This window comes from Syngnathus floridae, chromosome 5 (genome assembly GCF_059516105.1).
Source record: "Syngnathus floridae isolate MCC-2025c chromosome 5, RoL_Sflo_1.0, whole genome shotgun sequence".
In the NCBI taxonomy this organism is placed as follows: Eukaryota; Metazoa; Chordata; class Actinopteri; order Syngnathiformes; family Syngnathidae; genus Syngnathus; species Syngnathus floridae.
The window spans coordinates 5,292,719-5,315,890 of NC_142417.1; the positions used below are offsets into that span (position 1 = coordinate 5,292,719).

Genomic DNA, 23,172 nt, shown 5'->3' on the forward strand with positions numbered 1-23,172 from the left:
CGCCTTTCCATACTCATGACATCACATCGCCAAGTTGTCCCAACCCCTTCAAATAGGTGTCCTGGTCTTTTATGGACATGTGCAGTGTGCGTTCAAGTTTTGTTTCAGCAGGGACCCTCCTCGACATTATCATCAACTTTCTGCTGTGCCACTTTGCTGCCACTTATCAACCCGGATGCTTCGTTTTTATTTGATTGACTTTGAATATGCTTTTTAAATCAACGGACTGCCTGGGTGTGAATCAAATATTTGTATGTGTGTCCATCGGGGTGTGAAAGCATAATTGTGTTTTTATCCCCCACAGCTGATGATTTGAAAATAGTGTGTGCAGGGTAATTTCATCTTATTAAAATATGATCGCCATTTATCTGAGATGGAAATGTTCGACTTGATCGTGGTTGGATTTGTGATTTCAATCAGCAATGTTTCCTCTTTGATCCAGCTAGCTTAAACTTTCTGTCGCTATGGTCACTATATGTATAGTACTAATCTAACTAATCTTTCAATTCATATTTAAGAAAGATTGCAATATAATTAAAAAGTGACTAGTTGCGACTGTTGATGCAGAGTCCAACAATCAAATGCAAGACAATTTGGAGGAAAAACAAAAAGGAGGGGAAAATAACTTACTTCCTCAGATAACATACTTTCTCAGTACAGTTAAAAGTTTTCCCCTCATGTTACCCACACACCGTCAATGCTGGAATCGAACTCTGTGACGACACCCGCACTGCGCTTCGTGACGTCATCAGCATAAAGTACTACAATATATTTTATTCATTATTCATTCATTTATTGATTGTATATGTGTGCATACAGCATTACCCAGTCTTAATCGCTATCACATTACATTTGGATAACAAAAACAAAACGTAGTCGTTACTGCGCTTGAGTGCGTCATGACGTCATCAACACGCCACTTCCGCTTGGGCCTCACTTCCAGGCTTGCCGGGACTTCGGTCGAGCTGTCATTCACAATCCGGGAGCGTCGAAGGGCGTCCGGGAAGCCGGCAGACAAGCAAGGCTCTCCTCTTTGTTTCTCGGGGTAAGTAAGCCGGCTCACTGGCCACCGAGAGTACTTGAAAGACCCGAGCCCGCTTGCAGGCTGCTTTTTACTAGGCAAATCTTTGTGGAATTTGAGTCCGACAAAGCCCGAGTGACTCGTTAGCCGAACATGTTAGCCAGTTAGCAAGCGCGCTATCGACGGAGAAGCAACCTTGACACTGCACTAAAACGTGACTTTTAATGCTACCGGTGCTTGCAAATGAGTGTGTTTATGTGCGAACCTCGCGTCTTTTTGTGTACTGGGCGCAATCTTGCTGTACCGGCTCGCACAGTGTTGACCCCCGGCAACCACAAAAAAAATGAAAAAAAACGAAGTCAAAGGTAGTAGCTAGCAAGCAAATTATATAAGCGGTTAGCTACCATGCTAGTCACGCGGCCGTCCAAGTGTTTGTAAGCGACACTGTGAACGTGTTATTCGTTTGCTTTGTGTCACCCTTGCTGCGTGTTGAACATTGTTTTCGCAAGAAGGCTTGCTCGGATTGACTATTTGGGGAAGGGACCCAATGTCGACGATGATCGACATGCGCCCCGCTCAGTTAAAAACGAGCCGAGTCTATTTTTAGGCGGGATTTCGACACGCCGGCCAATTGGGAGCGCAGAGATTGTTGGAGGGCGGGGCTAGAGGAGGAACAAGGTCAAAAGCTTGTTCAGTCAGCTTCTCTTCGCCCGTTGGTCTATTCCAAAGTTAGCAGCTGAGTGGACGGAGTATTTCAAATTCAAACGACAAACCATTTTGTGTCATTTAGTTTGACTCATGACATGATATTTCACAATTTATTTGGAATGGGTGCACTGGCCGGGAAAAAAAAGAACCATCATAACCACCTGCTTGCTTGCAACAGGCCAAAAAGTGCAGAACATCCAAGATGCTCATGTGGCCTTTTGTCCTGGTCTCAATTGTAAATGAGAGTAAAAATGTGAAAATCAGTTGTGCTTTTTTTCCCCAGGATCTGATTGGAGGAAGGCCCCAGTGGAAAGTTGCCGTCCACCTTGAGGACACCTGGTCTGTTTTTTGTTTTTTTACTGTCGGATTTGAACGCCATCGTTGTCAACTTCACCGTCACTGCTGTTGCCGCCACGTGTGCGCCAGCTTCAGGAGGACTGCAGGAGCAATGCTTCGCTTAAGGACTTGCGCGGCGCGCTTGCGCCCGCTCGGCGCCTCTCAGGCGGCACGGACCGCAGGCCCGCGGCGGCCCACGGCAGGCGCTAAAACGTCTGGGCCCGTAAGGTGCTACGCGGCGCCCGTGGCTTCAGAGCCCTTCCTGAACGGGACCAGTTCCAACTATGTGGAGGAGATGTACTTTGCCTGGCTGGAGAACCCTAAGAGTGTTCACAAGGTGAGCAGCACCAACAAGTCACGGAAATAAGCCATCATAAAATCTTTGCGCAGCCAATGAGGTGAATTCACCTTTGAACATCCTCACCAGCGCAACGCTCGAGAGCTTAAGAAAAGGCTCACGCTCACTTGGCTGACGGCCGTCCAAGTGTTGGCGCTTGTCCGCCGTGCCTCTTTCACTAGTGGTGTGCTTTTGCAGCTGGTTTTGTTTTTCTCTGTGGCCGGATTCATTTTGACAAAGTTTGATGAGGACAGCCGAGGTGTTTTTTTTTTGTTTTTTTTTGTGGTTGGGCTCCGCAACAACAGGATGAGGAATCTCGGGGCGTGTATGCGAATGTTGACGACAAGCAAAGTGAAAGCCGATGCTATCCGCTGGCTTATGTGGCGCGGCTCCACAGATGACTCATTTCATTCTTCCCTCAGTAGAAACGGGAAGTCTGAGTCGCGCTGAAGGAGGCTCCACCCTTTGGAAATGTTGCTCAGTGCGACTCTGGTCCAGTCTCGTCCTTCATTCTTTTGACCACTAGGTGCTAAGCGTTAGCAGCTAACGGGCACGTGTCGTGTAGTGGGCAATATTTGCCTCCGAAGAATGACCACCGTGTTCTCCATCCTCCAACTCCGCCTCTTTTTCTTCAGCTGCACGACATTGCAAAAACCTGCAATTTGGCCGTTGTATATCGCAAGATTTACCTATCTAATTTAAGATGGACACTTTTTCCATGATGAAAACTAGGAAGCTTAATGTATCCCTGGGTAATTAATTGGAATTAACCTTAAAAATGTTCAACTGTTGTATGGCGATGCATATTTAGGTTGACATCCCACTAGTGAAATTAAGATGAAATCTTACGAGTCCATTAGAAAAGATAATGGCATGTCTTTGCAATGTGCATATTGCATGGCTCAATATCGCCATCTCGACTTTATTTTTTTTGCTAGCTCCTCCTTTCTGGCACTCGAAGGACATTCTTTTTGAGCGCCTCTTGTCTCCTTGTTCCCATCTAGTCGTGGGATGTGTTTTTCCGCAACGCTAACGCCGGCGCCCCGCCTGGGGCCGCCTACCAGTCCCCTCTGGGCCTGTCGGTCGCCCCTCAGCTCTCCTCCCTGGTGGGAGCCCGGCCCAACGTGGAGAAGCTGGTGGAGGACCACCTAGCTGTGCAGTCCCTCATCCGTGCCTATCAGGTACTCCACTTTGATTTGTTCTCATTCATTTAGCTTTCCCTGATTTTTTTTCCATCCTATTCGTAGTTTAACCCGTGAACTATGAATGAATATGTGGAGAATCTTTGATTTAAAATTAATCCACTCGTGAATGAAAAACAATGAATACATGTCATTTTCATGATTATTAATAATCTACTTTTGTAATTAACTATAGCTGTTAAAGTAGTATTTTATCAAATACAAATATTTGTTTAAAACCTAACTCATTTTCAAATTGGCTATGACACTGTCGCAATGGCCGGGGACTGACCCCCGTGACCTCCCGGGCGGTCTCTCCGAGTCAGAATCCCCGTTTCCGTGATTGGCAAGCCTTCAAATGGGATCGTTTGGGGAGGGGGCGCATTCGTCTCACGCCGTGGCTGGAAAACAAGAGTGTTTGCCACAAAACCAGGGTTCCTTTGTCGCTATATTTGGCCTCTTTCGCGATCCATTCAGCGACTTTCTTAAATAAATGAAAATAGTGACGAGCCACAATTCCAGTCACCAGCAATTTAAAATCAAAATTGGTTTGGATTTTCCCTGATAAAGGCAGAAGTTATTCACCAAGCGGCCACCTCCCATTTACACTGAATTAGCACAGCGGTGATTGGCAGTGTGCTATGCTGGCTCCCTCTAGCGGTGTGTAAATGAATAATTTTTCCCTCTTTTGCCGTTTTTTTTTTTTTTTTTTTTTACTTACAGATATATATAATATGTATGTATGTGTGTATGTGTTTGTAAGCGCACGTGTGTGTGTGTGTGTTGTACTATTTGGGCTTTATTATCATTCAACCTGTGGTGGCATTTTTCCATCAGATCATTTCTTTTGCTTGCGAGAGTAAGAATTTATGTACTATAACTGCAAGTCTATCAAGTAATAATGTGGGCTTGATTGCTAAAAAGGTTGATGATCTTTTTCCTTGTAATATTACATTTCTATGAATGCAGCCTCTGCTTTGTTTTCTAATTATAATTTTAATGTTGCTCATGATAGTGGTACTTGCAATTATATTTTGGGGTCGTACTCGATCGAAGAAGCACCTCTAAAGCAGATCTGTGAACATGGCGCCTGCAGTAGAAGGCCACCCAAGCACCCGACGTTAGCTACTTAGTCTGAAAATTTTATATTCGCTAGATGGTTCCCAAGTACAAGGCAACCAAATGCAGAGCCAGCAAAGGCCAATTTGGCTTAGCGTCTACAAGTGGAGCTGGTTGAGTCTTCGTTTAAAAATGTCACAGCTCCAGCCGGCCAAGCTTCCAAATCCAAGTCCAATCAGCTGTGTCGAAAATAGACAAGGGGGAGGCGTTATATACATTATGCCCGCTGTGATGGCACCACTGGGCAAAGTTCCAAATGGCTCGCTTTCGAGCATTTCAATGCCCTTTTCCACAAAACGGTGACCAAAATGAGTTGGAATGAAACCTTTAGAGGTTCCAGTGTAACTGTTGTGTGTGCACTTGGACGTGTGTGTGTGTGTGTGTGTCTGTGTGTAGGTGATGGGTCATCACAATGCCCATTTGGACCCGCTGGGCATCAGCTGTGTGAATTTTGATGACGCTCCCGTCAATAGTGGCTTCCAGGATGTCGGTGAGCAAAAGACAAAAGCGCTTGGTGCTCGTGTTAATGTGGCTTTTCCGTCCCACCCACCCTCCCACCTACCCACCTTCCTCTTCCTCTTGCTTCTCTTCCTCGTCTTGGTTGTTTTTGCTTGTTTTGCCGCCGTGTTCTCTCCTGCACAACTTCCTGTTTGCTTTCCCCTCTCCTCCATGTGCTCATCAACGCGTTTCCTTACTTGGCTTCACTGTCCTCCGTCCTGGTCCTCCTCCTCCTCTTCCTCCTGTCCCGGGTGGGCTCTGTCCTCGTTCCCCTGTAGATTCGCGGTCACCAGGTGGCCCAGTTGGACCCGCTCGGCATCATGGACGCTGATCTGGACTCGTGCGTGCCCACTGACATTATCACGTCCTCCGACAAGCTGGGTGAGGAACCGGAACGGCTCCGCAGACTGCCGCTGCTCTGCCTCGCTTGGCGGCCCCAACACCTCTCCAATGCTCAACCCCTTCTCCCTCCCAATTTCACCCTTTTTCCCCCCTGCTCAGCCGCTTCCAAAACCTTCTTCATCTTCAGGAGTACCTCTTGTCTCCTTACCGTGGTTGTAAACTTAGAAAGAAGCAAGGTCCGGAATGTTTGGAGCCAGCAGGTGTCTTGTGAGAGTCTCAAAGTCCACAGTGTGTTTTTTTAGAGGAGCCAAAAGTCCTACTGCTGATGATTGGTGAAGTGGCTTCTAAGTCAGGGCTTCTTCCCAAAAGTTTGGGGCCCCTCATAATGCGTAGCATTGTGGAACAACAATCCAAAGGTTGGGTCGCCAGCAAGCGAGCGGGTGGGAACCGGTTACATCACATGAAGTCGGTTCACCAGACATCTTCCATGGGAATGACCAAAAGCTCCGCAGGGTCTGGCTATTTGCCGCCAGCTGTTGTCTCCTCAAGGACCTGGGTTTGAGAACTGCCTTTTGAAGTCCGTTTTCGTCATGCCGCAGTGTGTTGCCTCGCGTGACTAACCACTAATTAGCTTTAGCCTCGCTTAGCTGTCCTGCTATGGGTGAACAGGAGTTAGAGTTCGCTGACTCAGGCATGGTGCCCGTCCAGGGAGGCGAGCTCACCGGCGTCCGGCACCCTTTGTGAGCTGCTGAGCTAGCTGCTGCTTCTTTGGTAGCTGTCGGTTGCGGTGTGGAAGCAGATTGTAGGTGACTAACCTTTCCGGATCTTTCCTCCCTGTGCTCTGCCCCGCCCAGACGCAGTCAAGGATCGGCTGAAACTCCTCACGGTCGGAGGTACGAAAAGCAGCGCTGGTGTAGCGTAGCGTTGCTAGCCTGTGTGCGCACCGCGCACAGTTGTTTGCCGTTTTCTTCATAGAAGCTGAAAGTCATTCTTACAGTACACACACACACACACCCACACACACACACACACACCAACCACTTCATTAGATACTGCACACGTCGAATCGGGTCCAATGGTGTTCAAGTGGTTCCCATCTTGCTGTGTGGTGTGTTCTGCCGTGCGTGTAATTGGCCTGGTTAGCTTCTAGCCGCTACTGCTGAGTGTGTGTTGCGTGTTGAACTGAGATTGAAGGTGAGACGGCGGTCAGGCGCAAGCAGAAGGTGTTTGGAACATGTCCGATCCTAGCGGGAGTCGATGGCGATCCGCAGTTTCCATGAGGTGAGCCCAACGGAGGCTGCGCCGCGCATGTGGAACCTCTGTGGTTTTTGGGAGGAAGGCTCTGAACCGTTCCGGCTTCCCAGTTGGTTGACAGGCCCCAGCTTGTCCGGGCCGTCAAGAGGGAGAGCATCCAAAGCCTTCCCTCCATCCAGTTGCCCGACGGCCACGCACAACTAAATAATTGTTTCCCCAATGACATTTTTTTCCTGACCCATATGTCTTCCGCGGCACACAGATCGCTCTTCACCATCACCTGGATAAATATCAGTAGCCCGACTGCCGTCAACTCGATAGTACTAAACTCCACCCAACGACGATTGGCGAGCCACCACCTGGCCTCCAAAACCCATCACTTAGCTCACCGCCACCTAGCGGCGCCGTCAACAGCGCGACGACCTCCTCATCCTCATCATATTTGACGTTGTGCCCCTTTCCGCTGGCGCTTTGGCTCCCTCCCGCTCTGCGAGTGATCAGGCAGGTGCATCAGAAAAGCACATAGCTTAAGCATGGCGCCGACTGGGCCGTCTTTTGATTACACTGGACTTCTGATGTCGTTTTCACTTACTTGGCATGAAATGGCGCCTTAAGAATATATCGCTGAGCTGCTTCCCGTGGCCTCAACTCATCCAAAGTGGCGCTTCTGCGGCTTAACCTCCTGCTCCCCTCACTTCCTGGACAACTGTCACTCAAGCGCCACCTTAGCTGTGGCTGATGCGCCACCGGACAGCCTGCCTGTTAAGCGGCGGGCGCTTCACTCAGCTCAGCCCAAGTGCCAGGTGAACTCGTGTCCTCTCTCTGGAATGGGATGGAACAGCCGCTACCTTGGGTGCTCACCTTACTGCCGCCTGACACTTAATTCTCACCGAAGCTACCCAAGTGTCACCTGTCTTTCAGCCCCCTCCCCCCCTCCTCCGTCCATGCTGGTCTTTTCTGTCCTGTTGCGTGGCTTTGGAGACCTCAGCCGTCGGTACAAGCGCGTCGTGTCCGACCGCGGTGGTGTGGCATTTGCATGCAGGATGTCGCGTCCTCCCTCCCCGGGATGTGATGATGATGTCATCTTCAGCGACTGCTCAAAGTCACGCGCCGCTGATGATTGAAGGAAGCGAGGGCGCCGGACGACAAATTAATGTCGATGAACTTGGAGCGGCGACCGTTACGCCCACGCTGTCCGGGCTGTCTTTGCCTTCAGCCATCAGTGGTGCTTCTGTTGACCTCTTTGGCACGCTCTTCACCTGCCACTCTGTCTCCTGCTGCGTAGGCTTCTACGGCCTGGACGAATCAGATCTGGAGAAGGTCTTCAGGCTTCCCACCACCACCTTCATCGGAGGATCCGAGAGCGCTCTGCCCTTGAAGGAGATCATCCGACGACTGGAGGTACGTACGCAAAGTGTCGCAGCCGTTTTTACGCGTCATTTGCAGATGGGTGTTTGAGTCGAAGCCTGGTCGCGGCTCTTTCGAAAGCCCCTTTTGACGCGCAGCGCGTCAACCTTCCCAGATGGCGTACTGTCAGCACATTGGTGTGGAGTTCATGTTCATCAACGACCTGGAGCAGTGTCAGTGGATCCGGCAAAAGTTTGAGACGCCGGGCGTCATGCAGTTCAGCCTGGAGGAGAAAAGAACTCTGCTCGCCCGTATGGTGCGGTCCACCAGGTAGCGCCCAAAGGGTAAAAAAAACGCCGCGAGCGAGAACGCACGTCGACTGGTCGTGCGTGTGCGGCGCAGGTTCGAGGAGTTCCTGCAGAAGAAGTGGTCGGCCGAGAAGCGCTTCGGCCTGGAGGGATGCGAGTCTCTCATCCCGGCTCTCAAGACCATCATTGACATGTCGTCTGGGAGCGGGGTGGAGTACGTCATCATGGGCATGCCTCATAGGTAACCAACGCACTGGAGAGAGAGAGAGAGAGAGAGAGAATGCCTTTGGTGCAATGTTGGATTTTTGGGATCGTTCGTCTCAATCGATCTGGCGCGCCCTGAAATGATATTTTTGTCGTCTTCCGTCGGCCAGGGGCCGTCTTAACGTTTTGGCCAACGTGATCCGTAAAGAACTGGAGCAGATCTTCTGTCAGTTTGACTCTAAGCTGGAAGCGGCAGACGAGGTAGCGAGGTCTTGGCTTCTGTCCGGCGCCTGCTGCAGTTGCGCCCGCCTCCTGAGGGTTTCTGTCCTCAGGGTTCCGGGGACGTCAAGTACCACCTGGGCATGTACCACCGCAGGATCAACCGCGTGACCGACCGCAACATCACCTTGTCCCTGGTGGCCAACCCCTCGCACCTGGAGGCGGCCGACCCGGTGGTGCAGGGGAAGACCAAGGCCGAGCAGTTTTATTGCGGGGATGACGACGGCAACCGGGTGAGTTGCGCCGGACCGGCCGGACCGCCACCTGGATCCTGACGCCGAGTGCCCTGCGTTCAGGTGATGTCCATCCTCATCCACGGAGACGCCGCCTTCGCCGGTCAGGGCATCGTGTACGAGACCTTCCATCTGTCTGACCTGCCGTCCTACACCACGCACGGCACCGTGCACGTGGTGGTCAACAACCAGGTAAAGCCCAACACCGGACGAACTGGCACTTGGTGTGGAGAAACAAAATGAAGCCTAAATAAATATATACATGCTGTATCTTAACCCTTGACCCCTTCTGGATTGCTATGAATTTTGGAGGAGAGAATTTGTCAGGGTAAAATTCCAATTCATTGATGATAATCTTCTTTTTTTTTCTCCCTGACAAGTTCCAGGCCAATACTTTGTCCTCAAATGTTTAACGTTCCAGTAGAGTGAAAACTCAGCAAACGTTGGCCGTTTTGGCAGGGGGCAGGAATGTTGGAACAATATTGCTTATAGATAAAATCTTAAATATAGTGATGGGAAAATTAAGCTTCAGGCTTGCTCCATGAACCAGGCGCTGGCACAATGGCGTGCCAATTTTGAAACTTCATACCAACAGCACCCTCTAGAGGATTTAAAATAAAAACTAACAACTGTTTCTTGACTCAAACTTGAAGCTTCATTTTTCGCCATCACTCGAAAAACGAAAAAAAAGTTTTAAAAGCCGATATCGAGCCATAGAGTCAGGAAGAGGACATTTTCATTTTCACAAAGTGACTTGCAAATCAACCCTTGCCTAGATCGGCTTCACCACGGACCCGCGCATGGCTCGCTCGTCACCGTACCCAACGGACGTGGCGCGCGTGGTCAACGCTCCCATCTTTCACGTCAACGCCGACGACCCGGAGGCGGTCATCTACGTGTGCAAGGTGGCGGCAGAGTGGCGGGCCACCTTCCACAAGGACGTGGTGGTGGACCTAGTGTGCTACCGGCGAATGGGCCACAACGAGATGGACGAGCCCATGTTCACGCAGCCGCTCATGTACAAGCAAATCAAGAAGCAGAAACCCGTCCTGCTCAAGTACGCTGAGAAGCTCATCGCAGACGGAAGCGTCAGCCGACAGGAGTACGAGGTACTGCCCGCCGCATGGGATGGAAGGAGCCGTTTGCAGTTTGGCTGCCGCTCTTGTTGTCGTATTCTCACAGCCGAAGCCTGTCAAGTCATTGCTGACCTGTGCGCAGGAGGAGATCGCCAAGTACGACAAGATCTGCGAGGAGGCCCACGCTCGCTCCAAGGATGAGAAGATCCTACACATCAAGCACTGGCTGGACTCACCGTGGCCCGGTACGCAGCAGGGAGCGCTCTGATGTGGTCTGAGGCCATGTCAATAGCCGCTTGTGCGTTTGCTTGCAGGTTTCTTCACGCTCGATGGCCAGCCCAAGTCCATGAGCTGCCCCTCCACCGGATTGACCGAGGAGAACCTCAACCACATCGGACAAGTGGCCTCTTCTGTACCCGTGGAGGACTTCACCATCCATGGAGGTCGCGTCTCAACCGCACGGCCACACTTTCCCCTCAGCTTTGGCTGACAGCTCACAGGAGCGTTAACTCGACGGCGTATCCGTCCATGGCTAACGTCTCCCTAAGCTCTCCATCTGTAACCGTCTGCCCATCTCATCTAACCGGCGTGACGTGTGTGACATGCGCTGTGCAGGTCTGAGCCGCATCCTGAAGGGTCGCGCGGCGATGGTCGGTCAGCGAACGGTGGACTGGGCCCTGGGGGAGTACATGGCCTTCGGCTCTCTGCTGAAGGAAGGCATCCACGTGCGCCTTTCGGGCCAGGACGTGGAGCGGGGCACCTTCAGGTGGGTCGCCGGTCGTGTCCACATCCAGGCGCTTGAGCTGCCGTCCGCACGCTGCGACCGCACGCTCCCAAGTTGAACTTTACCTTCGCACCCCTGGTGCTTTTGACCAACACTGCGCATCTTATGACTTTTTCCCAAGTCGTGTCCACTCTTGAGCCTGTGTGTACCTGCGTTTTTGCAGCCACCGTCATCACGTCCTCCATGATCAGAACGTGGACAAAAGAATCTGCATCCCCATGAACCACCTGGCCCCAGACCAGGCGCCCTACACCGTCTGCAACAGCTCCCTGTCAGAGTACGGTGTCCTGGGTGAGTCCCTGTTTGCCCGCCACGGCCCTGCATGCCCCCCACCCCGAGTGACTCAAGCTTGCTGGTATTCAGGCTTCGAACTGGGATTTGCCATGGCTAGCCCCAACGCACTGATTCTGTGGGAGGCGCAGTTTGGCGACTTCCATAACACGGCGCAGTGCATCATCGACCAGTTCATTTGCCCCGGCCAGGCCAAGTGGGTCCGGCAGAACGGCATCGTGCTGCTGCTGCCGCACGGTATGGAGGGCATGGTGAGTGCAGCGCCTTGTGTGTGCGTGTGTTTGTGCGTGCGTGAGAGAGAATGATGGCTGAGCGGCGTGAACCTGGTGATGTTCTCTTTGTCTCTCTCGTGACGTCCTACTTCAGGGTCCCGAACATTCTTCGGCTCGCCCGGAGAGGTTCCTCCAGATGTGCAACGACGACCCCGACATCATGCCCGTAAGAGATCGTGACGGCGCCTCGGCTCGCCTGCGTGTGTGTCCTCTTGTTCTCCAACGGTGCGCTCCGCTCCCCAGACGCTGAGCGACGACTTTGCCGTGCGTCAGTTGTATGACTGCAATTGGATTGTGGTCAACTGCTCCAATCCGGCCAATTATTTCCACGTCATCCGCCGGCAGATCCTGCTGCCCTTCAGGAAGCCGGTAAGACGCAAGTGCGTATGTGACTCGGTGAGGTTGGCCGCCAACTTGACATCTCTTCTTTGCGTCCTTAGCTGATTGTGTTCACTCCCAAGTCGTTGCTGCGCCACCCAGAAGCCAGGTCCAGTTTTGACGAGATGCTGCCAGGTTTGCTCTCGCACGCACGCACACACACACATGCACGCTTGTATAACGTTCGTCATTTGCACCAAAAGGAAGCGAGTTCAAGAGGTTGATCCCCGAGGAGGGCGTGGCAGCCCAGCGTCCCGAGGAGGTCAAGAGGTTAATCTTCTGCACGGGCAAAGTTTACTACGAGCTCACCAAGGAGAGGAAGAACCGCGACATGGAAGCCACGGTCGCCATAGCGCGCATCGAGCAGGTAATTGGGAGAGCAATCGTCCGGCTGGACCGGGTGGCTTTTGGAAGGCAGCTTCTCGCTGCACCTTTTTCAGGCTATAAACCGGAACCCCTGGACAAAGTCACGTGACGCTTTAGTGGCGTTTAGCAGTTGAATCATCTCGTGTTGGTGTTGAAAGTGGACTCGCCGTTGATGACCTTTTCTGTGCCGTACATCCAGTTGTCTCCGTTCCCGTTCGACCAAGTGGAGGCGGAGTCGAAGCGCTTTGCCAACGCTGACCTGGTGTGGTGCCAGGAGGAGCACAAGAACCAAGGCTACTACGACTACGTCAAACCTCGCATCAGGACCACCATCCAGAGGGCCAAGCCCGTCTGGTCAGTGCAGCCCGCCCGACCCCCTTATCTTGTTTGTTTGCCTAACCCCCCCTCCCCCCTCTGTCTGTTAGGTACGCCGGTCGCGACCCTGCTGCTGCGCCAGCTACGGGTAACAAGAACACTCACCTTCTGGAGCTACGCCGTTTGTTGGACAGCGCCTTTGGTCTGGACGCCTTTCAGGACCAGCAGTAGACTTCATGTGTTCCCACAGCGGATGGAATGGACCCTAACACCTGACCCCCGCATTACCCCACACACACCCACACACACCCAAAGAGCAAAACTCCAAACTGTTGATTTTCTTTTATTTTCTCTGACTTTGCCAATCAGAAGTCACTTTCAGCGTATGGACGGGTTTTCCCAGCAGTGAACCCCCCCCCCTCTAGGCTTTTCTGAACAAGTTGTTAGGCTTTTTTTGTGGTCGCCCCGAAACAAAAATACGTTTGGTTTGATCAAAAATGGCAAAGAAACCAACCGGCGACTTTTGCTTTCTTTTCCACATTGTTAGCTGCGCAGCTGTTTGGCCTTCAGCTTGGCAATGCTGGAGATTGTTTTTGCGGCGAGCAGCGGTGCCAAAGGAGAGTTGAGCTTTGACGTGAACGACAAGAAAAGATCATGTATTTATTTTCCTAGAGGGGAGCCGCCAAGTTCTCTTCATCGCTTCGCTTCATTTAATAAAGATTTCTTTATGTACTCCACAAGGCGTCTTTACACTTTTGTGTAAAACGACGTTGGTCCCAGCTGCACAGCATATCGAGAAAACCAAAGTCGAGCAGCCGGTCCCTGTCGGGGCCTTGTAGGGCTGGGCCTACCATCCAAGTCTTTCATAAACCTCGATATTGATAATTATGGGGGCTTTTTTATATATATATATATATATATATCAATTCAAGAAACAAAAATCGCATTTTGAAAAGCTACTTTCCAAAGACTACACCAAAGGTTCCAATCTGTGCACATTCTTGTAATAGCAACTTATGAATACGCCTTAGAACATATTTTCTGTCCATGTTGATCACCAGTCTATGGTGATTCAAATTGCTTTTTGATTTGCATCAGGCGATTGCCATGATGTTGCTCTTTGATTCACAGCCACCCCGGGAGCGCATCATTCTTTTTGCACTTTTGCTTCGGCCTGTTTGCCGCCATGATGGTTGCAAATCAAAGAAAATGACTAGTCAAATTCAAATGTATTTCTCTAGCCCTTAATTACAAACACATCTCAAAGGACTTAACATGGCCACAGTTGACAATTATTCTTGACATCCCCTGATGCACGAGGGCAAGGAAAAACTCACAAGACTCACGTTTGCCTTTCTAAACCAGCAAATTGTACACTGCCGCCTAAAGATCTAATCCCGGTGAACCGATCACAGTCAAGTCTGGTGCTTGCTCACAGTCGAACACATTTCTGCTCCCGCTCGCCAAGCAAGCATATTCCAGATTCTTTGGAAGATATGTCCTAACAGTTGATTTGAAAAAGTGATGTCGGTGTCAATGTGTGTTCATGACGAAACGTAGCCAGATTGTTGCTGTCGCATCATGACAGTGAGTGGCGCACCGAGATGGCAGCCCCGAAGATGGCAGCTGTGGGCAGCAGCGCAAGGCTGGAGGAGATGAGAAGAGATGACCGGAAAGGACGAAAATAGGCAGCGGTCGTTTCAGCAGACACTTTGAAGATCCTCATAAAAAAAAGTCACTCGGCGGCAGTAGTGGGCCAAAAACAAGACGTCGCATCCATGAGTGCTGAAGCTGCACTGGGCCAGGTCAAGGCCAAAGACATGGACGATTCACTTCATGTTGGATGCGGTCGAGTGCCTGGTGAGAGTCAACCAACCAGTGACCCAAAAAAAAAAACCTGAGGAGACCCTCTATGGCTTCAGAACCACCATATGTGCCTTGTATTGGAAGCTCCAGAGGTTTTTGGAAGGCAATCATGCAATCACGTCCTCATTGCGTCCTCTCCTTTCCCTTTTTGTTTTTGCAGGCCCGACCAGGTTTTTCCTAGAGCTGATCCCTAACCTTGCTGTGATCACTTGGCAGCAACTTTATTCAATTGACCATATTTACATGGCCTCCACTTTGTTGTCATGTGTGGAGTCAATGTGCGGGTTTGAAGGGGTTCAAAGCAGCAGAAGAAATGCTGCTTTCCGGTGACATGACACTTGTAAAACTTAATAAACGTAAAGCTACTTTGACAGTACAATGTTTTTTGGGGGGGTTTCTTCGCGCAATGACCGCGCCCTATCCGCGTGACCGCGCATTCCGTTTACAGCCGCCCCGGGCCCTCGCAACATCGGGAGCGCGCGCAGACTGCGGGTCGTGACGTTTGCCCATCCTGCGCTATTCACGATTGGGCACGCGGGCCGTCAATCACGCGAGTCGCGCTCTGCTTAACGTGAGACTTGCCGTTCGGTGGCGGGGCGAGCCTTTGAGTGCACGTTTGAAATCTTTTGCTCAATCGGCCCGCCCCTACGTTAAACCTAACGCATCGCATAGAGTAAACTGGCCAATCAGAAAAGGGCACTTGGCGAGCGTTCACAGTTAACTGCCTGCTAATTGGCCACAGTTTTCGCCAGCCAAACTTCGTCACCGCTCACCATTGGCCCAATTGAAATATCGTCACCCACTGGCCTTTTATATACGGTTTGCCGACGGTCGGCCATCTTTCTCGGTTACTTGTCATTCATCGCGTCTTGAAGAAAAAGCTCGGAAGCAAAGCAGCGACTGCCGCAGCCATGGCCAAACCAAGAGTGTTCTTCGACATCACCTCCGACGGCGCGCCTCTTGGCCGCGTGGTGATGGAGGTAAAGTTGGCTTGCTTTAGGCGCTGGGTGCGGCTCTTACGCGCTTCCTTTGTGTGGGCTCCTTCGCTAAGCGTCGATGGTTGAACGCGGGGCCCCGCGCGTGCCTTGAGACGGGTGGGGGACCGTCTGGGGGCTAGCCCGGGGACGTGCAGTTGTCCGTCGGTCAGCTCGTCGCTCCACCGTCAGCTTCCGCGGCGGCTTTGCTTGTCTTTGAGCGGTTGCAACGGTCGCCTTACGCGCCGAGATCGATGAGTCATAGGCGGAGTTAACGAACGAACCGCACCGCGTGCGTCGCAGACGTCCATTTGCTTCGATGAACGGGCCTCCAGCACGGGGCCAGTCAGTGGACTGCTTGAGTAGCTCGTGCACACGCTAAATTATTTTACACAATTGGTGTTGACACACACTGTTGTCACACACCGTTGCATTTGGTGAAACTGTCACAAATGGACTGTGTGGATGAGTGTGTATTTGGGAGACCAGCTAGGCATTTTCAATTTGACAATTACTTTGATACCGATGAGATTAATGGATGGAGTGTTATGTTTTCCACATTTTTGTCTTTATGTCAAACCCTTACTCCTAGTTAAGCATCTAACGAATGCATGTCACGCAGTCACCGCTTTAGACTTTGAACTTAGATTTATACACTCCAAGTCCCCAATTTGCGACAATTTAGCTAAATAAAGTCAATGACTGTGGCCAGCCGGGATTGCGAGTCGGCTCGGGGTTCTGGTATGAACGATTGAGTTCCGATTTCCGCCTCTTGCTCACTGACGGCTAATGCTAACTTAGCAATGCTGCGGGGACGCCTTTTGTTGGCCGGCCGTTAAGCTCGTGCCCGCTGAGGGAAGAAGAAACGGGACGTCCCGGTCCGGAGGCAGACTACGGGACTTCCTGGGCGTCCCGGCCCGGAGGTAGACTGCGGCCAAACCCGGGCTCGGTTTTCCCTCGTGACTTGAAAGCAAGATGGCTGCGCGGCGGGACTGCGACACTTGTGCCTTCTGGAAACTTCCATGCCGTGGCGAGGGGCGGGGGAGGGGGCGGGGAGAGGAGGGCTTCCCTTTGTACCCGCGTTACACAAGTCCAAACGCTCTTATGAATCGTACTTTTGGCCTGTTATTTTTATTGATAATGAGAATGGCAAAAAAAAATGTATACCCCCATCAAATGCCAAACCCTAGAAATTGTTTTTGCCATTTTTTGTTATTAAAAATGACTCCACAGTCTTAGTTTTTCAAACTGCTACATTTGCTTGCAACTTTATTTAAAGCACAAGACTACTGAGGCTGTCAATAATGTCAGTAACTTATTTGTAATGCTATGTTGCTAAGCGTGTTGTCTTGTCCACATGGTTGTATTCTGTGCGGTGCAAGTAGCTTTGCCTGGGTAGGAGAAGGTGGCGGCGCTCTACGCACAGTGGTGGATTGTGCTGGTTGCGGCGAGGATGGTGGCGTGGTTGTCTGCCAAGACCGATTTGTGATTTTCCTGCTCCTAGTGGGGAGCAGCCAAACAGCTCGGAGGGGGGTCCATGCTGCTTTTGCTTCAGATCTCTCTGCTTGGAACAGAAAAACACCAGCAGTTGTTTGTACAGGACGGACGACAAGTCCAGAAGTGCTACACCGCCCTTGAATTCTGTTGCTGGACTCCTGTCTTTGGATCGTCAGCCCAAACGGCGAGACCCGTCCCCCATACACGCGTGCCAAAAATGTCACGCGTGTGCCTTTGTTTTCTTTTGGATTCCCTCCTTCTAAAACGTCTGATCAGGCCGAGCCTGGCCTCCTTCTGCGTCTTTCTACTCCTTTTGACGTTGCTCCCACCGCTCCTGGTTGCCCGCGACGATGTTGGACCTTCTTCAGGCCTCGAGTCAAGCATTTTGACTTCCTCATTGCTCTAGTTTAAGGTTTGGTTATCATCGGCGGGGCCCCGGTCCTTGATCGACACTTGACACGCCAAAAGCAACTGCGGTCCCTCGAATCGAAGCGGTGCCTGAAACGCAAGTAATTGCCACGTACTTGAACTGGTGAAGTGCTCATGTTGAACTGTAAAATTGTCTTTACGTTGATCGGGCAAGTTGGCTTTTTAGGAATTGTCCACCCGAATGAGTTTGTACCGACTTACTTTTTGTTTTCAGCTGCGCGCCGACGTGGTTCCCAAGACGGCGGAGAACTTCCGCGCCTTGTGCACGGGCGAGAAAGGTTTTGGCTACAAGGGTAGCACCTTCCACCGCGTCATCCCGGATTTCATGTGCCAGGTGAGTAGTCAAAGCGGCATCTTTGAACATTGCCAAGCACACCTGGGCCCTTGGCGTGGAAAGGTCATTGAGGCTTCAAGTTCACCTGTGTAACCCCACCCCGGCAACAGGGTGGAGACTTCACCAATCACAACGGAACTGGGGGAAAGTCCATCTACGGGAACAAGTTTGCTGATGAGAACTTCACCCTGAAGCACACAGGAAGCGGAATCTTGTCCATGGCAAACGCTGGACCCAATACCAATGGCTCGCAGTTCTTCATCTGCACCGCCAAGACCACCTGGTGAGACTGATGCTGGTTTGCACCCAAAGATGTAAAAGTGCCGCTTTATAGTCCCTTGATCTGATTTTGTTTCGAAACTGTCAGATGACACAAAAACAAGAACCTAAAATGGTATCTCTTGAACAGGAGAGGGAATTCACGAGCGAGCAAGTCTTATGATTGGGTCATGATTTCGAAAGTCAGAGCACAAGTTTGCCCGTATGACTTTTGGAAACAGTCTGTAAGCCATGCGCGATGCAATAGAGCAGTGATCAAATCATAATGTGTACATTGAACCAAATCTTGTTTTTAAAAATAGCCTTGTGTTTTAGCTCTTTCAGCCAGTAACCGATTATACGCAACTGTTGAAAGCTGAGCTTGAAACCAGCTACCAGTAATAAAAAAAAAAATTGCCCAATATTGCCACCCCCAAAGGGTGATGGAATTACCAAGTGGTACCTCAAGATGGCAGCAAAGCACCACTTGTGTTGGAATGAAACAACTATGATGCAAAATGCCAAAAATGTACCTGGATCAAAGACTTTCTAATTAAATTTAAAAAAAAAACAAAAAAACAAAGCAAACATTTTGGAAGTAGTGCATGGGAAATCGTTGGATCATAGCCTGTTTTGTCAAACATCTCCCCGGGAGTAAAACCTGATTGTGTGTGTTTGATGGCCCTCAGGCTGGACGGTAAGCATGTGGTCTTCGGCAGCGTGGTGGAGGGCCTTGACGTTGTCTCAAAAATGTCGGCGAAAGGCTCCGGCAGTGGGAAGACCTCCTCCAAGTTGGTCATCCAGGACTGCGGCCAACTCTGAGACCCCCCCACCCACTCCCGTCTTCCCTCCTCCCACTGCCGTTAGCTTGTCATTCCACATTCCAGCTCATAATGGAACAACTCATTTCCTCTTATTTACATTTTGGTTTTTGTAACAATTCCAAACTTGTTGCTGCATTTGTGACTATGCCTCTCAATGTTTGGTTTGCATTTTACGCTCTGCTCAAACGGTTTTCGATCGACAAGAAATTAAAACATGGCCTTGATGACTCAACCGTTGTTTTTTATCATCCTGTCCTGTGAGCCCCCCCTGCTGGCGAAGTACTGAATGACGTTAGATTAACGCGCGCCTTTAGGTTTGCTTCAGCGACCTACGTAGACAACTAGGATGACATGGAAAGACTGCAAGAAACTTGGAGGACGATTGCTACGGTCAAGGGATGTTCCTCACATGGACCGAACTTTGTATTGCAAATTAATTAAATTGTACCATGGGTGAAAAGGGGCCATCTTTAATCCGAAAGTACATAAACTTTCATTCAAAATTTTGCAGTCTCGAATGTCAACTTGGCAGGGGAAATGTTCCCCTGCCGTGTCACCCAAAAAACTCTAGCAATCAATCTCGTTCAATAATTAATGGATCGAATACACTATCGAATTTTCAGATGAATTGGACCATTGCGCTTTTTAATCATTGCGCTTTTCAAATTGAAATAAATCTTGAAAACAAGTACAAAACCATTGCGAACTCTGAAGTGCTCGGACGCCATCTTGGTGCTTGAAGAGAAAATGCAAGAAAAGTCAGGTAAAGTCCTTGTCTTGGTTCTGTGCACATGTTTTCAAACACTGCGAGGCTCGACGGTGTCGGGTGACAGACCCCGCCGCCTGCTACAAATAGCTCTCTGACGCATTCTCTGTGAGCGTGCAGGTTGTGCAGCAGCAAAACATCAGAAGTAAGCAATTTGACAACAGTTTTTCCCCCCTGTTTCTTTCTTCCAGCTTCCTCTTGCATTCTTCCAGCAAGCGAGATGAAGTGCGGCGCGGTGGCAACCTGTGACGTCTCCCGTTTGCTCAGCGTTTGGGAATCGCGCGCCCGGAAACATCGGCAGCGGGAGAAGAAAGAGCAGCAAAGAAAAGAGAGGAGCGCCCTGCCAAAGTCAGACAATCCATCGGCTGCCGTCCACATAATAGAATCGCCATCGTGTGATTTGAAGATGACTCAAGGTGCGTGTGCGCAGGATCGAACAACGGTGGCAGTATCGCCTCTATTGCCGGACGCTCGACACGCATCAACGCCACCTGCTCAACGACGACCCGCCAACACCCGCGCGCGACACACGCACAGGTACGCACAGGTAGCAGGAAAGAATTCCTAAACAGATTAGTCGCCCTCAAACAGAGACACATGTTCTGCTGCGCTTTCAGGCGTTTTGGCCGACAGCGATGAGAGCGCCTTGTCCTTTCGACTGTCCGGGGAGCAGTGGAAGGTGAGTGAGCGAGCTCAAGCTTGTAAGTCAATTCGACAAAGTGGAGAAAGTGAAAGAGCACCAAAAACGACACAAAAAAGCAAAACGGACTTGAGGTTACCGCAGAAAGCAGCAGTATGTTAAGTTTGAAATTGGGGAACTTTCTCGTTCCAAGAAGGGAGGCAAGCAAAACTCGCCAAGTGCCTCATTTAGTGCAAGTTTTTTGCGCGTTTTTTTTTTTTCCTTTCCCAAGTGGTAGCTTCTCCTCTTCCTTCAGTGAGCACCTGAGTGCCAGCCAGGCCTGCAACAGCAGCTTGCCAGGGTCTTCATTTCATATCTGATTGCACAAATGTTTGCAGCAAGTCTCAAGAGTACAAGTCAATGTGATGATGGCAGGACAAAACCCAACTCTGATGTGCTCAGGATTTGCCGAAAGATCTGGAGTGGAAGACGTTTTTGCTGGAGTGGCACGTGAGTGGCACCAAAATCCAGAAGCTTCCCGACTATTTAGCGTCCTTCAGCCTGCTGAGGGTTTTGGAACTGTCCAAGAACAAACTGGCCCTGCTGCCTCCTGACATCGGTGAGGACTGCCGGGGTCTGGGTCTTCGTCTGTCTCAACTTGGCCTCCTTTGCCAGGAAAACTGGGCCACTTGCGCTGGCTCAACATCAGCTACAACCGACTGTCTTGCGTTCCCGCTCAGCTGGGGATGTGCCGCAGCCTGGAACGGCTGGAGCTAGCTGGAAACCGTAACCTCTCCGAGCTGCCTTTCGAGGTCTCCCGCATCACGGCTCGTGGCTCTTATTGGCTTGTGTTGGCATCTAAACATACGTGATAATAATCATCATGTGTATGTGTGTGCGTTTTCAGCTGAGTTCTCTGAAGCACCTGGCTCACCTGGACATTGCGGAGAACGAGTTTGCATCAATCCCCGTGTGCGCTCTCAGGATGAGCTCACTACAGTTTCTCGACCTCAGCGACAATCGACTCATCGACCTGCCAGAGGACATGGATAGGTCGCAAGCACGTGTTTGGGTTGCGCGCGCGTGTTTGTTTCAATTCGTGTGTGTGTGTGTGTGTGTGTGTCAGGCTGAAGGAGCTGGTGACGTTGTTCGTGCACAAGAACCGCCTTTCGTATCTTCCTCACTGCCTCACCAACATCTCCACGCTCAAAATGATCGTCGTCAGTGGCGACCAGCTCGTTTGTGTACCCACGCGACTCTGCAGCAACCCCAGCATCAAGTACGTGTGCGCAGACACACACCGGAGACTTTTTGGATAACAAATGACGTTCATGCGTGTGCGTGTTGAGGTTCATCCGTCTGTACGACAGTCCCGCCAGCGGCAAGACGACGGAAGACGGCGGTGAGGAGCCGAAGGACGGCAGGGAGAAAGAATTCATGGACGCTTACATCAACACACTGAAGGACAGAGGTCAGAGGTCACGTTTCACAACAAAACTGAATGAGAGTATTTCAAGTGCCTTTGGACAAGCTTTTATTTTACAACAGTCATTGGTTGACTTCACATCATTTTCATTTTTTCGCGTTTTTGACTTGACATTTATTTTGACGTCATTGAGCGAAGTTGGATTTTAACGTGACTTTCATTTTGAAGTGTCATGGAGGAGTGACTTTTGTTGAAATTTCAAACAACTACTTTAAAAAAGTCAATTGATAGTACATCAATTACGGACTTGATGCCAGACTTTATTTCAAAGTAAACGTAGAATTTGTCCCCAACAGAGGACACGCCTTACTCCACCACCAAGGTGACCATTTCCTGTGTGCTGTGACCACACCCACCCGGGAAGCGCCGCATCAGTTATGCTAAACTGGAATCGAATTGATCCGTCGTCGTCCATCTCGAAGATTGTTTTTAACATTAACTAGGCATCTCTGCTTCAGGAATTTTCCCAACTGCCCAGAATCTTTTTTTTTTTTTTTTGTGTGGGGGGGTAAAGGGGCGGGAAACTCAAATATAATTTCCAAGCTTTGCTGCTGAAAATATCAAATTAGTGCTGCTAGTAAAGAACATTCAAGTCTGAGCAAGAAAATATCGCTTGACGTCTGTTTTGTTAGTTTCAATTGCAATCAAATCTTCAACAATCCCAAACATTTATCACCGAACTGATCTGTAGTCCACCTGAAGGCGTGTATGGACAAGAAACATTGCAATTCCCCTGAAGGGGGCGCTAAATTGCCAACTCCCCACACAGTAATAAACGTAGTGCAAAAATTGCGTTGCGGCGCAAATTATTTTTTGAAGCTGACACCTCACATATAAAATACGGCCCTGGGCAGCCCGCCCATGTTGCCCATGCCTAAAACCTAAGAGTTTATTAGGCGATGAACTAGTGACTTTTTTCTTCAATATTTCACGTCTAGTATTCTTCGGTTTGAAGCGGAACTTTTGTATTATGAGTGTTTTCTTTTTAACTTTGGGGCATATTTTGTCAGGGTATGACTGTGGCATTTAGATTTGAATGCTGTTTTTTATTCAGTGTGTTTGTTTTTTAATCCTCTTCCTCGGGCTCTGTAATAGTCCTAGTCGTCTCTGCACAAATTGCTTTCCATTTATTTAAATTCATCTGATAAGCGTTAAGGAATGTATTATTCATATCAATTGAGGATCCAGAGAAGCTTTTTTTTTGTTATTGGTTGGCCGGTTTAAAACTGATGGTTTTACACGGTCGAAACCTTATCTAACATTTTTTTTTTGCTTTCGTGGAGGAGCAAATCTTGTTCTGTTTGGAAAGTGTGAATTGTGCCAATGAAGATGAGCAGTGTGTGAATGAATGCCAATAGAAGGAAAAGTGCATCTTCCTTCTGTCCAACTTGACAAATAATAAACATTGTTTCTTGACATTCTGTTAATGGTTCCTGTGAAGGAGTTGTCCATCTTTTCCGGTTGTCAAAG

At 50.1% G+C, this 23,172-nt stretch overlaps 3 protein-coding genes across 6 annotated transcripts; all 3 read left to right on the top strand.

The window, feature by feature from the left end:
• The first annotated feature begins 894 nt into the window (after positions 1-894).
• Positions 895-13,389, top strand: LOC148397711 (2-oxoglutarate dehydrogenase complex component E1). Of its 3 annotated transcripts, none has more exons than XM_088375975.1 (23): positions 895-1,045; positions 2,013-2,068; positions 2,156-2,402; positions 3,407-3,583; positions 5,479-5,581; positions 8,082-8,197; positions 8,319-8,473; positions 8,546-8,692; positions 8,826-8,916; positions 8,988-9,167; positions 9,231-9,359; positions 9,944-10,276; positions 10,386-10,488; positions 10,558-10,686; positions 10,859-11,009; positions 11,191-11,318; positions 11,391-11,569; positions 11,685-11,756; positions 11,834-11,959; positions 12,031-12,103; positions 12,172-12,335; positions 12,534-12,688; positions 12,760-13,389. In XM_088375975.1, the coding sequence occupies exons 3-23, from the start codon at positions 2,178-2,180 to the stop codon at positions 12,878-12,880; spliced, it is 3,057 nt and encodes a 1,018-aa protein (XP_088232101.1). In that variant the 5' UTR covers positions 895-1,045; positions 2,013-2,068; positions 2,156-2,177; the 3' UTR covers positions 12,881-13,389. The 3 variants fall into 3 exon arrangements, with proteins under 3 accessions (XP_088232101.1, XP_088232103.1, XP_088232102.1); XM_088375976.1 differs by lacking the exon at positions 895-1,045 and adding an exon at positions 1,588-1,699; XM_088375977.1 differs by lacking the exon at positions 5,479-5,581 and adding an exon at positions 5,099-5,192 and having other exon boundaries at positions 2,013-2,402.
• A 1,936-nt stretch (positions 13,390-15,325) lies between these two features.
• LOC148397712 (peptidyl-prolyl cis-trans isomerase-like) lies at positions 15,326-19,063 on the top strand. The gene is made up of 4 exons (XM_088375994.1): positions 15,326-15,495; positions 17,630-17,749; positions 17,860-18,032; positions 18,697-19,063. The coding sequence occupies exons 1-4, from the start codon at positions 15,427-15,429 to the stop codon at positions 18,827-18,829; spliced, it is 495 nt and encodes a 164-aa protein (XP_088232120.1). The 5' UTR covers positions 15,326-15,426; the 3' UTR covers positions 18,830-19,063.
• Positions 19,064-19,498: 435 nt separating this feature from the next.
• On the top strand, positions 19,499-23,120 carry LOC148397713 (leucine-rich repeat-containing protein 2-like). Of its 2 annotated transcripts, none has more exons than XM_088375988.1 (10): positions 19,499-19,594; positions 19,789-19,945; positions 20,028-20,134; positions 20,215-20,276; positions 20,679-20,835; positions 20,892-21,028; positions 21,124-21,269; positions 21,343-21,495; positions 21,566-21,687; positions 21,999-23,120. In XM_088375988.1, the coding sequence occupies exons 1-10, from the start codon at positions 19,579-19,581 to the stop codon at positions 22,046-22,048; spliced, it is 1,107 nt and encodes a 368-aa protein (XP_088232114.1). In that variant the 5' UTR covers positions 19,499-19,578; the 3' UTR covers positions 22,049-23,120. The 2 variants fall into 2 exon arrangements, with proteins under 2 accessions (XP_088232114.1, XP_088232116.1); XM_088375990.1 differs by lacking the exon at positions 19,499-19,594 and adding an exon at positions 19,608-19,742 and having other exon boundaries at positions 19,810-19,945.
• Positions 23,121-23,172: the final 52 nt, after the last annotated feature.

What these genes read in the sequence shown, in the direction of transcription:
- LOC148397712 (XM_088375994.1), top strand. Translation starts at nt 15,427, where the DNA reads ATGGCCAAACCAAGAGTGTTCTTCGACATCACCTCCGACGGCGCGCCT. An exon ending in TTGGCCGCGTGGTGATGGAG is followed by an intron (nt 15,496 to 17,629) that starts GTAAAGTTGGCT and finishes TTTTGTTTTCAG; the next exon opens with CTGCGCGCCGACGTGGTTCC. An exon ending in TCCCGGATTTCATGTGCCAG is followed by an intron (nt 17,750 to 17,859) that starts GTGAGTAGTCAA and finishes CCCCGGCAACAG; the next exon opens with GGTGGAGACTTCACCAATCA.
- LOC148397711 (XM_088375975.1), top strand. Translation starts at nt 2,178, where the DNA reads ATGCTTCGCTTAAGGACTTGCGCGGCGCGCTTGCGCCCGCTCGGCGCC. An exon ending in ACGTGGTGGTCAACAACCAG is followed by an intron (nt 9,360 to 9,943) that starts GTAAAGCCCAAC and finishes ACCCTTGCCTAG; the next exon opens with ATCGGCTTCACCACGGACCC. An exon ending in GTGGAGCGGGGCACCTTCAG is followed by an intron (nt 11,010 to 11,190) that starts GTGGGTCGCCGG and finishes GCGTTTTTGCAG; the next exon opens with CCACCGTCATCACGTCCTCC.
- LOC148397713 (XM_088375988.1), top strand. An exon ending in CCTGCTGCCTCCTGACATCG is followed by an intron (nt 20,836 to 20,891) that starts GTGAGGACTGCC and finishes CTCCTTTGCCAG; the next exon opens with GAAAACTGGGCCACTTGCGC. An exon ending in CTGCCAGAGGACATGGATAG is followed by an intron (nt 21,270 to 21,342) that starts GTCGCAAGCACG and finishes TGTGTGTGTCAG; the next exon opens with GCTGAAGGAGCTGGTGACGT.